The following is a 12,666-nucleotide window of genomic DNA, read 5'->3' on the forward strand; positions in this document are numbered from 1 at the left end:
CCCTCTCACATCCCTGCTCTCTATCCCCCCACCTTTCCTATTAAAATGTAATTCGCCTCCTCTTCTACTAGCTTTGTAAGCCACGTCGAACTAAACCTGTTTGGAGAATGTGGAATATAAATGCTGCAATAAATAAATAAATACTAATTCCTGTTTGACTTAAATTTCCTTGGTTAATTTACTTATGTACATTTGTTCTGTTTTATAAGAATATGACTGTAAATGACAATGCATCCGTAGCTTCATTCCTAGAAGCCATCTCCAATTCAGGCCTAGTAAATATATGCACGTACAAGCTCTTTGTGAATAAGTTTACCCACTCATCGGGGGCAATTTTGTAAAAGCTATTAATGCATATGAAATACTGCTTTACCTTTTAAAATTGTCCTCTCTTTTGTGGCGAGGAATACTTACAATGTATTCCTGGGTCGTTTGTCATATATTTTTAATGTTTCTTGCAAAACTTGCTTATGAGTGCTTTTGAGCACAGTGTATTAGCTGAACTGAAACTACTTTGTATGCCTTTGTAGGGTGTGACTCTGACTGCTGCTATCGGTGGTGCTGACATGCCAGTAGTTATCACGGTTTTGAACAGCTACTCTGGATGGGCATTATGTGCTGAGGGCTTCCTGCTGAACAACAACTTGCTCACCATTGTTGGTGCTCTCATCGGTTCCTCTGGAGCTATTCTCTCTTACATCATGTGTGTGGTAAGAAAATTTAAAAGTACATTTATCCTAATTAAAACTGCAAAGCACTGTGAAAAAAATGTATGGATAGATATATGAATAAAGCCCATTTATTTGCCTAGTATAAATAAAAATTAAATAGCTCATGTTGGATTCATAGTAGCATACAAGATTATCTTTACTAAAGATTTTGTGTATGCAAATTAGTGACACAGCCAAAGATGTAGAAGGGTTGTTGTTTTTTTTTTTAAGCTGATCTGAATCATATCTTTTATGTAATACTTTACTGGTAGATAGTATTCCTTCAGGCCTTTGGAACAGCACTTTTAGGGAACAATGTTTTCCATCCCTTTACCTTAAAAATGGCCTACAAAGAAACACATCCATACACATGTCCACCTATTTACCTGTGCAAGTATTGTTATGACTGTAAAACACGCAATTTTGAAAATTCAAAATTACTATTCATGTTCTTTTATCCTATACAGGATGGACAGAGATGTACATGTAAAATGCTTATTTGTGAAAACTGCCTTCAAAATTATCTTGTTTGGCTATTTAAAAAAGCATATTATAGATTTATTGCTTTTTCATGTAGGCCTGTTTTCAAACTTGTGTTAGTGATGTCTAATATTGTCTCTTGTATATCAATGATTGAACATCTTAGTTCCATTCATGGATTTAAATTAAACAAGGATACAATTAAGCTCCTTTGGATAGACACTTCTATTGATCCTATTCCAGATAAACTTGTGATTTCCAATGATCTCTTTAAAAGTTGAACAAACATCCAAAGTGTTGGGTTTTATTCTGGACTCAGTTCTCTCTTTTGATTCTCAAGTTAACTAGATTAAGACAGTATTTTTCAAACTTCATCAACTGTGCAATATACGCCATTACTTTGATCGTAAACACTTTTCCATTTTGGTGCAAATATTGGCATTATCACAACTATATTACTGCAATAGCTTGTATGCTGCTATTACAGTTAAACTGCGAGCTTCAAAACACAGCTGCTAGACTTATTTTTCATATGAAAAAATTTGATAGTGTGACCCCTGTCTTAGTTTCTCTACATTGGCTTCCTGTCCAGGTTCAAATTTATTTTAAGCTTGCCTGTTTTGTGTTTAAAATGTTTAATGGATTGTCTCCAGTTTATTTGTTAAATCTTGTTGTTTTTAATTTTCATAGGAGGTCTTCTAAATCCAGAGATCTTTTCCTGCTCCTTTTCCCATCATTTGTGGAAATTAGGTTTAAGAAAATTTTAGGGAATTCTTCTGGTTTTCAAGCTGTACAGTTTTGGCTGTCACTACCCATTGTGTTACTTGCAAGTCCTTCTTACAGCTCTTTTAGGAAAGAACTTAAGATATTCCTATTTAAGATGTTTTATGCTTAATTCCTTATCTCTTCTTTAATGTCCTGGTTTTGTTAACCGCTTTGAACCACCTTGGGTGGGAGTTGGCGTTATACAGGCAACATATTACATCACAAATCCTTTCAGTGATCACTTTGAGATCATGCCAGTGGTGGTCTGTTGAAGAGCTGCACCAAGGACTCTCTGTGTATTTTACACTATTGTGGACTGTTTTCCATGCTCTTTTGTCTTTCAGATCACCTGAGCTGCTTGTGTGCCTCAGCTGTCTCTGCAGCCACTGCGAACGAGGCGGCTCGATCTCCCGCCCTCCCAGAAGGGACGTAGGATCACCCGGTCTATCTGTGTTTCTCACCTGTCTCTGCAGCCGCCACCACAAATGTGGCGACCCGAACTCCCACCCTCCCAGAAGTGACGTCTCATGGAAACCTGGTTGGCTGATTCTGTTGCTGTCTATCTAAACTAGGCTACTCCCCCTGGTTATTGCTATCTCTATCGCAATCGTTCATTCAGGGGAGAGGGCGTAGCTTCGATCTGTGCTGTCAAATTTCAAGTTTCTCACATACAGGGTAATTCAATACTCTCCATCGGCTTTCTCTACTTTTGTCTTCACACTACTCCTTTTACGGATTTTTTACTTTTCTATCACCCAGCCCCGCCCATGTATCATCTTATAATGTATTGCAAACCCTTATCACTGATCATTGTCTCTCCACAGCCAATCCCATCATCATAGGTGATAGTAATATTCACTTGGATAATGTAACTGCACCTTTTAGTGGTGATCTTCATGCACTTGTTTTGGATTTACATCTCTTAAAGCATATTCGGTCTCCATCTCATTTGGAGGGTACACTCTGGATCTCATTCTTACTCTTTTCTAATGCATTACATTTTATTTCCCTTCACTGTCTCCTGTGGACTGATCACTCTTTCTCAATAACATGCTGCCAGTTTCCCAAACCCTTCACTAGGCCCTTTACTTGTGACTACACTACTTGAGACTTCAAAAATTTAATGCCTGCTAATCTGATCCAAACTTCTGCACTCAATCGTAATTCCTTTTCAGAATTGTTACTAGAGGTGCAAATTGACTAATGGCACAATTCCCTTAAGATCGCCTATGACCATCTGGCTCTCCTCAAATCCCATTTTGTATCTTTGGTTCGTACCCATTCTGACCCCTGGTACACAAGAGCTACGGCTTTATAAATGCCAGTAGACGGGGGATTTACGCCACTGGCATAAATCCCCCTTCTACTTCCACAATGACGAATTATAAAGCCGCTACTTCCTATAAGCAAAAAATTCTTCAAGCAAAAAAGACTTGTTACTCTAATAAAATTGCTAAAGCACCAAATTCAACCGTTTTATTTAAAATACTGAAGAAGCTAACTACTTATCAGCCTCTTCAAGCACAAGTGTTGGTAGATCATTTCCATTATAGTCATTAGACTTAGAAGTACTTTTCCTATGTTACCACCTTCTCTAATTAGTGATTTGGATTCTGTAGAGTTAATTTCCCTTGCTCCTTTAATCCACTCAACCCTTTGCATTTCTATGACCACTTTCCACATTCCTTTTTTTCAAGATCTTCGATGTACTATTATGTTTCTCAATACTACCACTTCTCCGTCTGATCCTCTCCCATCCAGTTGGATTAAAAGATTTCTGGACATGTTTCTTCCGTACATTCATACCATGATTCGCCTCAGTCTTTTGTCAGGGAAAGTCCCTAGCTTTTGGAAATCTTCTCAGCCCTTATCTGATCCTAACAATTTTTGCTCTATTTCAAATATTTCATTCTTAGCTAAAGTAGTAGAAGCTGTGGTCCGTAATCAAATAGCAGATTATATTGAAAAAACTAATATACTTTACCCACATCAATCTGGATTTCGTCGAAACCACCCTCTTCGGTATCACCACATATATCCATACACATCTTGACAAGTTACGTTCTGTTTTCCTTCTCTTTAGATCTTAGTTCTTTGATTTGATTGATTTGTTTTCACACTATTGGTCTTTCAGGAATTGTGTTAAACTGATTTTGATCATATCTTACCAACTATCAGCATTGTTTACATTTAAGAATTCTGTCTCTGCCCCTTACTCCCCTACCTCTGGAGTCCCTCAAGGCTCCATACTACCTCCCATTTTATTTAACATCTTTCTTTCCCCTTTGCTTACTGTAGCACAGTGTTTAGGATTCACCTTTTTTATCTACACCGATGATATCCAACTTCTTTCAATAATAGACCATTTTAGCCCCACAGTTTTTTTTTTTTTTATATCAATGATATTTTTGTTAAAGTTACGAATTAGTTACAGGATAATCACCTTATTCTTAACACTGACAACTGTAAAGTTCTACTTTTTTCCAACTATATCACTCATAATCCTCAATTATCCATTTGCCTTTGCAATGCTTCTGTTCCGCAACACTCAAGTTACTCGTATTCTTGGTGTCCTTATAGATACTGAACTTGTATTTCGATCACAAATAGGACAGGTAGTAAAGCATTAATTTTTTAGACTATGACTGATCCACTCAGTTCAATATAGGTATTGTAAAAACTGGATTCTATTAATAGATCTTTGAAAAGATGTTGGATGTTTGTATTTTGGAGCACAATGCTGTGTCAGGGAGCAGGGGGGAAATCACTATGAGCAAAATCTACAAATAATGCAAATGATTAAAATTAGGGCAAGTGCCATAAAAATACAAAAACAGATCCAAGATGACTGCATGCACCTGATGTGGAACGATACTCTGTGCTGTACTCTCCTGTTTTCCTTAGTGATGCCGAAGAGAAGGGGCCAGTCTGCTGCTGTTGCCTCTCAGTGTCCAAGAGCCCCTTCCGTTATGGGTTTGATGGATTCTTTTGAGCAGAGAGCCGGGATTCCAGTTGGGTCAGTGAGCAGTCCGCTGGAGCGGAATGGGACGGATGAAAATCCTGGAATGTTCCTTGGGCTCAGCCCCAACATGAGAGTCTCTCCCCCTCAACACAAGGCAGTAGCTCCCATTGTTGGGCATCATCGACCCTGAGTTTGGGAAGTTCTGCAGTGGCTGAACGATGAGAAAGCATAACACATAGACAAACATGGTTTAATGGGACAGAGTCAACATGGATTCAGCTAAGAGAAATCTTGCCACACCAATGTGCTTCTTTTCTTAAATGCGTGAATAAACATATGGATAAAGGTGAGCTGGTTGATGTAGTGTATCTAGATTTTCAAAAAGCATTTGACATAGTCCTTCATGAAAGGCTCCTGAGAAGATTAAAGAGTCACGGGATAGGAGGCAATGTTCTGATGTGGATTAGGAATTGGTTGATGGATAGAAAACAGATGGTAGGTTTAAATGGACAATTTTCTCAGTGGAGGAGGTTGACTAGTGGAGTGCCTCAGGGATCTGGTGCTGTTTAACAGATTTATTAATGATCTGGAAATGGGAACGATGAATGAGGTGATTAAATTGGCAGATAACACAAAACTATTCAAAGTTGTTAGAACGCATGCAGATTGTGAAAAATTGCAGGAAGACTTTAGGAAATTGGAAGACTGGGCATCCAAATGGCAGATGAAATTTAATGTCATAAGTACAAAATGATGCACATTGGGAATCCAAATCATAGTTACTTGATGCTAGTTTTCGCCCTAGGAGTCAGAACCCAAGAAAAAGATCTAGGTGTCATCATGGACATTACACTGAAATCTTCTGTCCAGTGTGTGGCAGTGGCCAAAAAAGCAAACAATGCTAGGAATTATTAGGAAAGAGAGAGAAAATAAGACAAAGAATATTATAATGCCTCTCTATCGCTCCATGGTGCGACCACAACTTGAATATTGTGTGCAGTTCTAGTCACTGTAGCTTAAAAAACATATAGCAGAATTAGAAAAGACTCATAGAAGGGCAACCAAAATGATAAAGGGAATGGAATTCCTCTCATATGAGGAGAGACTTAAGAGGTTGCGACTGGTCGGCTTGGAAAAGAGACATTTGAGGGGGATATTATAGAGGTCTACAAAATCTTAGTGGTGTAGAATGGGTAAATGTGAATCGATTTTTTTACTCTTTCAAAAAGTACAACGTCTAGTGGACACTCAAGGAAGTTGCATGGTGTATTGTATTACTTTTAAAATGAACAGGAGGAAATATTTTTTTGCTCAACGAATAGTTAAGTTCTGGAACTTATTGCCAGAGGATGTGATATCAGTGGTCAGTGTATCTGGGTTTTAAAAAAAGTTTGGACAAGCTCTTGGTGGAAAAGTTTGTAGTCTGCTATTGAGCTAAGGCACAGAGAAGGCCACTGCTTGTTCCCAGTATTAGTAGCATGAATCTTGCTACCATTTGGGTTTCTGTTATACACTTGTGACCTGAATTGGCCACTGTTGAAAGCAGGATACTGGGCTAGATGAACCATTTGTCCTACCCAATATGGCATGTTCTTATAAAACAAAAATGAGGCTTGATAAAATAGGCTCCGACTAACCCTCAGAATCACACAAATTTCCTTGTACAAATTTATAACTACCCTGCAGATAAAAATGTTTGCATGATTTAAAGAAGGTCTTTTATTTGAAACATCAAGAATACGCAAACATTGTACAAGGTCCATGCATAATTTTAATACAGTACAGTCTGTTATCTGAAGTGATGGGACCAACCTGTTGTCAGATAATTGAAAAGTCTGATAATACGGAAAACAATGATAACCCCTCAAACAATGCATAGACAAAGGCATACAGTTCCCAATTTTCAAAAAACATTCTGAAGCATGATTGGAGCACTAAAACATAATACTGTACATGTGCTTGTTCTAAAACATTAATAGAAATAAACTACTGTATTATACTGTAAAACCACAATCATAAAGAGTACTGTATAGTAGCAGTGCAACTGGTAAACACAAATTATAAAAGTGTTGTGTAAAATTTTGTGATTAATCTTTGCTTTCCCATTTTACTTCTTTTCGTCACTGCAAGGTCACACCAGCGTCTCAATAACATTGCATCAGTAATAGTCGCTTCCTCTTGTTTCACATATGCTAGTGAAACTTCAATTGCCTTGATCTCTTCAGTGTGACTGACTTTTATAATTTTATCTACTACATGTTCAGTCTTACTTGAGGTGTCTTCATTGTGGCAATCACATCATTGTCAATTAGTTTTTCTTGCTTGTCTGCCTGCATCCATTCTTGTATGTCATCCTCACAAGCATTCTCACAGCCCGGTGTTTCCTCTAACAAAGGAAGACGATCTTCCTTGTCTACTCTGTGTTCAGTGTCATGTCTTTGTTCATTTTCATTCTCAGGAATCAACTTTCTCCCTGATTTTGCTAGGGTTGGAGCAGAGGCGTAACCAGGCTTGGTATTTTGGATAGGCCCTTCCACATGCACGTGCCCTCCCCACTCCCACACCACACCACCACAACAAATATTTTCCTGGAGATATTTTTTAAAATGCTGATTTTTTTTCAGCTACTCCACATCCCACCTAGCGGCAGCACCACACTTCTCTCTCCCCCTCTCCCCCATGGCGTCGCAGCATCTGCAATCCTCTCTCTGAATCCTGTCCTTTCCCGGTGTACCGTACAGGCATCATCTGCTGCGTTCCGCCAGACAGGAAGCAGGCAATGACAGCGAGGGCAGGTAGCAGCAGATGGAATCCTGCAGGGCCGATGCAAGCAGTGATAATGAATCGTTACATGTGCCGAGGATGCCTGTACGGTGATATATTTTTCTTTAAGGTTTCCAGTACGCCCTGGTCCATTGGCTGACACAAGGTGACATTGGGAGGCAAAAAAAAGCACTCTATCAGCATTTCTTAGTTCGTCCTTGTCAGGATGAGATAGTTTAATATCCAAGAGAAGGATTGCTTTCCCTATGCAGGTTTTTCATTTTCAAGACATTTTCTACAAATGGAACAAATTCCTTGAAAATCAGTTCCAGGCATTCCTCTGGTTCCTATAGGACACCAGTAGTGTGACAAGAGCCATGGTTTTAAAGGTCCTAGGATTTTTTTGACTTTACAATGAAAGTTCAGTGGTATACTCACTCTTTCTTTACTCTGTTTATAACCTGGAGCAGAGGTTTCGAGCCGTGACACAAGAGTTCTTGATAGCAACGTTTTAAAATTTAACCTGGTTTCATCACAGTTCTATGTCTGGTCCCTTGATACGCCTTCCCTTTTAACAAGACGCTGAAATTTTGATTTGAATGTGACAAATTCCTCAGAATCTGCTGACAGCTTTTCCCCAGCAATGTAGAGCTGCCTTATTCCATATCTTTTCTTCCAAAGATCAGGCCACCTGATACTAGCAATGAAATCAAGGTCACCTTCACCAGGGTTTTCTTTTGACGTATAAGCCCTTAGGTATGCCCTTGTCTTATTGCTGTGTGAACCATAGGAATAAGGCTTCACTCACTTTCTCATAGTCACATTTTTTTCATACATTTTCTAGTGTTTAATGAAAAAAATAGAGGCACGATTTGAGCCCCATTTCTGCAGCTCACTGTATTGCCTTTTCCAGTCAAGAACTGTTACTCTCCCCGCTGAAAACTGCCTCCACGCTGCTAGTTTAGCGATACTGCAGCTGTTTTCAGCTCCAGTTTTGAATGATTGTTTTTTAAGCACATTCATCTGTCATTAGCCTTTTTAAAGGCTTGATTTGACTACCTCATTTATGGTGTTCCATTCTTTGGTTTACACAACAAACAGACTCCTGAAGCAGGCATTTTTCGCTGAAACACGGCTCCGTGTCGAGTCTTTTTAAATTTTCATTTAATTAAACATTTTATTACTCATACCCACGGTGTCTTGGGAGTGTCATGTTGATCTCGCTACTTTTTGCTGTTCTGTGAAATAGTTAAGCCAGAAATGCTTTTAAGAAAATTATTCCCCGAGGACAGCAGGTTTTTTAATTATTTTATTTATAACTTTTGAAAATAATACATTCATATCACTATAAATGCAAAGTTTAAGATTAAATTAAACAATATTATCATATCAATGAAAAAGGAAAATTAAATCATATACATAATGACCACCATAATTGGGAAAACAAGATATCAGAAAATAGAAAGGAAATAGATTCAATCAGTCAAGGTGGAGAGCGTTATCCACACACTAGCAGGCATTAACAGTATCATTTCCTATGTTGTCATTCAGGGTTGAACCTTCCCCTCTTCCTTGGCTTTTATGAATACAGCCATTTTTTGAGGGTCTAGAAAAACATAACTAACATTTTCAAGTGTAACCAAGCATCTACAGGGATACTTCAGCATATACAATCCGCCTAGGGCAATAATCCTTGGCTTTAAAATTAGAAACTCACGACATCTTTTCTGAGTTTCCCTGTTGAGGTCTGGGTAAATTTGAATTTTATCCCCCATAAATTTGGCTTGCATATGCTTAAAATACAAACGAAAAATATTATTTCTATCCACTTCAAAAGCAAAGGAAACTATAAGAGTCAATCTTTGTGTCACTGTCTCTAAAGAGTTCTCCAAAAAAGCAGATATATTTAAATCAGGTGGGGGTTCTGGTAAACCAGATTTAACTCCAAAGATGTACTGCGCCTTGGCAACCGGTGGTAAAGCATCCTTAGGGATATTTAAGACTTCTTCCAAATATCTCTTAAACATGTCAACTGGAGGAATTAACTGTATTTTAGGAAAATTAAGAAGTCTAAGGTTATTCCTTCTTGCTTGGTTGTCTAGGTATTCAACTTTTTTAACCAGTATCTCCTTATCTTTGAGCATTGTAGTTGTTAAATTATGGAAAAATTTAATTTCACCATTCATTGTCCCAATTTGTTCTTTGTTTTTCTGTGCTTGGGAAGCGGTAAGATTCTGAGAGGTTTTAAGGGAATTTATATCCTCTTTCATAACATCGGTTACCTGGAGTAGGTTGTTGTTCATGCCCTGGATGGCGTCCCATAGGCTCTCGAGAGTAATCACTGCAGGTTTTACTGGTCCACGAATACCCCCGGAGGCACCTCCCAATTCACTGGTGTAGAGAGGGTTTACTACCCCTTCTTTCCAGGTAGTAGTCTTAACTGGGGTCGCCATTGTAGAAGGCCCTCCTCTCACAGCCTGTCGGCTTGCCTCTTTGGACGGCTCAGCAGGCTGGAGTCCCACTGCAAGCAAACTGCTTCCGGGTCGTGGAGGAGCAGAGAGTAGAGGCGGGCTTAACGATGCCCCCTCGATACTGCAGTCCGGCGATCCAACGTCTGAGCTGGCCTTCGTGTGTGTCTGCGGCTCAATTCTCTGTACTCCGCAACTCTCAAGTGTCAGCTGCCGGGGAGTAGAGCTTACGGGAGCTGAGGAGGTTAGCATCACTGTCTTCCCTTTCCTCTTACCCATGATGTCCGTCGGGTAGGGAAATCTCAACCTAGAGCTTAGCGAGAGTCAGGAGCTCAGAGACCAACATCCTCCTCGAACGCCATCTTGTTTCCTCTCTCCCCGAGGACAGCAGGTTGATCATTCCCACAAGTGGGTCAACGATCTGCGTCGGCCCGGAAACCAGCATTTTCCATAGCAAAGTAAACAAGTCTTTGCTAGAGACATCTGGTGCGTGTGCCACACCGCGCATGTGCGGAGTGCCCTCCCGCCCATAGTGCAACCGCGCTTAGTTGTTTCTTTTCCACGTGAGGAGTGGCGGTTTTCTCTGTGGCTCCTCATTTTGCCTGGGAAAGTGCCTTCAGTGCCCTATTTTTTCTATTTTTCGCGATTTCGCTGGTTATCTTCTTTTTCGTTTTGTTTTATTTTAAAAAAGCCAGTAGTTTCCCCTTCTGTTACTACCTTAGACTTCGTCCCGCGTTTAAGTTTATTTTATTTTATCATGGCCGTGTTTAGGCATGCTCGGCTGGGTCTTCTCCCTTTTCGGTGCGTTTTTCCTAGCACCATTGCGGTGTTTGATTTTGCCAGTGCAGTCTTCCCTTCCATGTTATCGAAGACTCCCAGTGGCTTCAAATGCTGTACTCGGTGCAACTGGACCATCTCGGGTACTGATACACTGATACAGGTAAGTATCTTCGCTTTCTGACTGGTTTTGAAATCAGTACAAATACTGGATAGAAAATAATTTTCCTTAATTTCATGCAGTCGTGGCGGAATGGAAATCGCATCCTAGGAGTTTTCCTGTATTGAAGTTCAGTGTTCTAATTCATTGTTTGTAAGCTATTTTTTTTTTTTTGGGGGGGGGGGGGGAGTCTGCCAGTAGAGTAAGGAAACAGAATGTTAAAATACGTATTCATTCTTGCATGATTGTATAGTGTACAGTCTGTAGGAGGACAAGTCCAAAGGCTTAGTTGCTGAGTAGGAATCTTGTCTGATTTTTGCTCCTGGTTTGTACACTTTTTATCTGTCAGGAGGGGTAGTAGGCACAGACTCTGGGAGGAAGTCTTATTCTTTTCCCTACCCTACCATCTGTCTGCCAGATCAGAGGTGCAATTGTACCTTCTGAAGGAGCCATGGCTTCTGACTTTAGCTATAGGATGGTTGATAACAGCATCCTTGCTAGGTTTAGTTAAGACTGAAGTGTGGGAGCCTATAGGAGATAAAGCAGCAGCTGTCACAAAATGAAAGTCTGGAGCATCTTGAATCCCCTTTCACCATCTCTTTTCTGAATCTATTTGCAGCTAGCCTAGAAGTTTAAAAGTTTAAAAGGTTATATATCTGTGGAGACTGGATCCTTGTAAGGATGGCTGGGATTTTTTTTTTTAAGTATATGAAGGCTCTGTAAACATTAAGATTGGTTAAACAAGCTTTGAAGTTGTTCATTTACAATATGTTGAAGTTAGATGAATTAACTTTTTTACAATAAAACGTTATAGAGTTTTTACGTTATTTTAAACATTAATTATTTTGTGATAATTGTATAATTTTATCTAGTGAAGAAATATCATTGGTCTAAGGCTCCTGTTTACAAAGGTACGCTAGCAGCTGGCGTTGCAGTACTGCTGACACAGCTCATTCACTTTGAATGGGCTTTGTCGGCAATGCCGCAGAGCTTTGTAAACGGGGGGGGGGGGGGGGGTGTATGTGTGTGGTGGTAAGTGTTTTGGTAAACTGAGCTCAGAAATTAGTCAAAGGCAATGAATTTCAGCTGCCACTAGGAGGCAGCAGCATAACACAAAAAGCTTTTCACATCTTTCCCAGTATTAGTTCTGTATTAAAGTATAATTCTATTAATCTGTTGCAGATGAGGTGTTTATAGAAATGTTCTGATTGCTGAAGCATTCCTATAGTTCATTTTAAGAAACATTTGGGCTGGTAAAGTGAACACACATTGTTATATTATTATAAGATTCCAAGTTAGAGGGATCCCAATGTGTGTGTTTAGGGAAAAGGCATGACTTTAGAAACCAGGATATATATATATTGCATTTGAAACAGAGGGAGAAAGGTCTGGTGTTTCTTTGCTGAACTTAATACAGTGACCTGGATGAGATTGTTCTGCACAATAAATAGGATAGAGCTATCTGTTCAAAATATTGTAATCCATGGTATCCCAATGTATGTGTAGGATGAGACATAGTTATATAGATTGAAAGAAGATATTAGTCCATTGAGTATAATTTTCTTCATATTATCCATGTCT

General features: G+C 39.3%; 1 protein-coding gene across 4 annotated transcripts in view; it reads left to right on the forward strand.

The window, feature by feature from the left end:
- NNT (nicotinamide nucleotide transhydrogenase) overlaps positions 1-12,666 on the forward strand; it is a 244,119-nt gene that overhangs the window by 178,490 nt on the left and 52,963 nt on the right. For all 4 annotated transcript variants that reach the window (XM_030193107.1, XM_030193106.1, XM_030193109.1 and 1 more), the window contains one exon: positions 531-710. In XM_030193107.1, the coding sequence (XP_030048967.1) occupies positions 531-710 (180 nt within the window). The remainder of the gene's footprint in view (positions 1-530; positions 711-12,666) is intronic.

This window comes from Microcaecilia unicolor, chromosome 2 (genome assembly GCF_901765095.1).
Source record: "Microcaecilia unicolor chromosome 2, aMicUni1.1, whole genome shotgun sequence".
Lineage (NCBI taxonomy): Eukaryota > Metazoa > Chordata > Amphibia > Gymnophiona > Siphonopidae > Microcaecilia > Microcaecilia unicolor.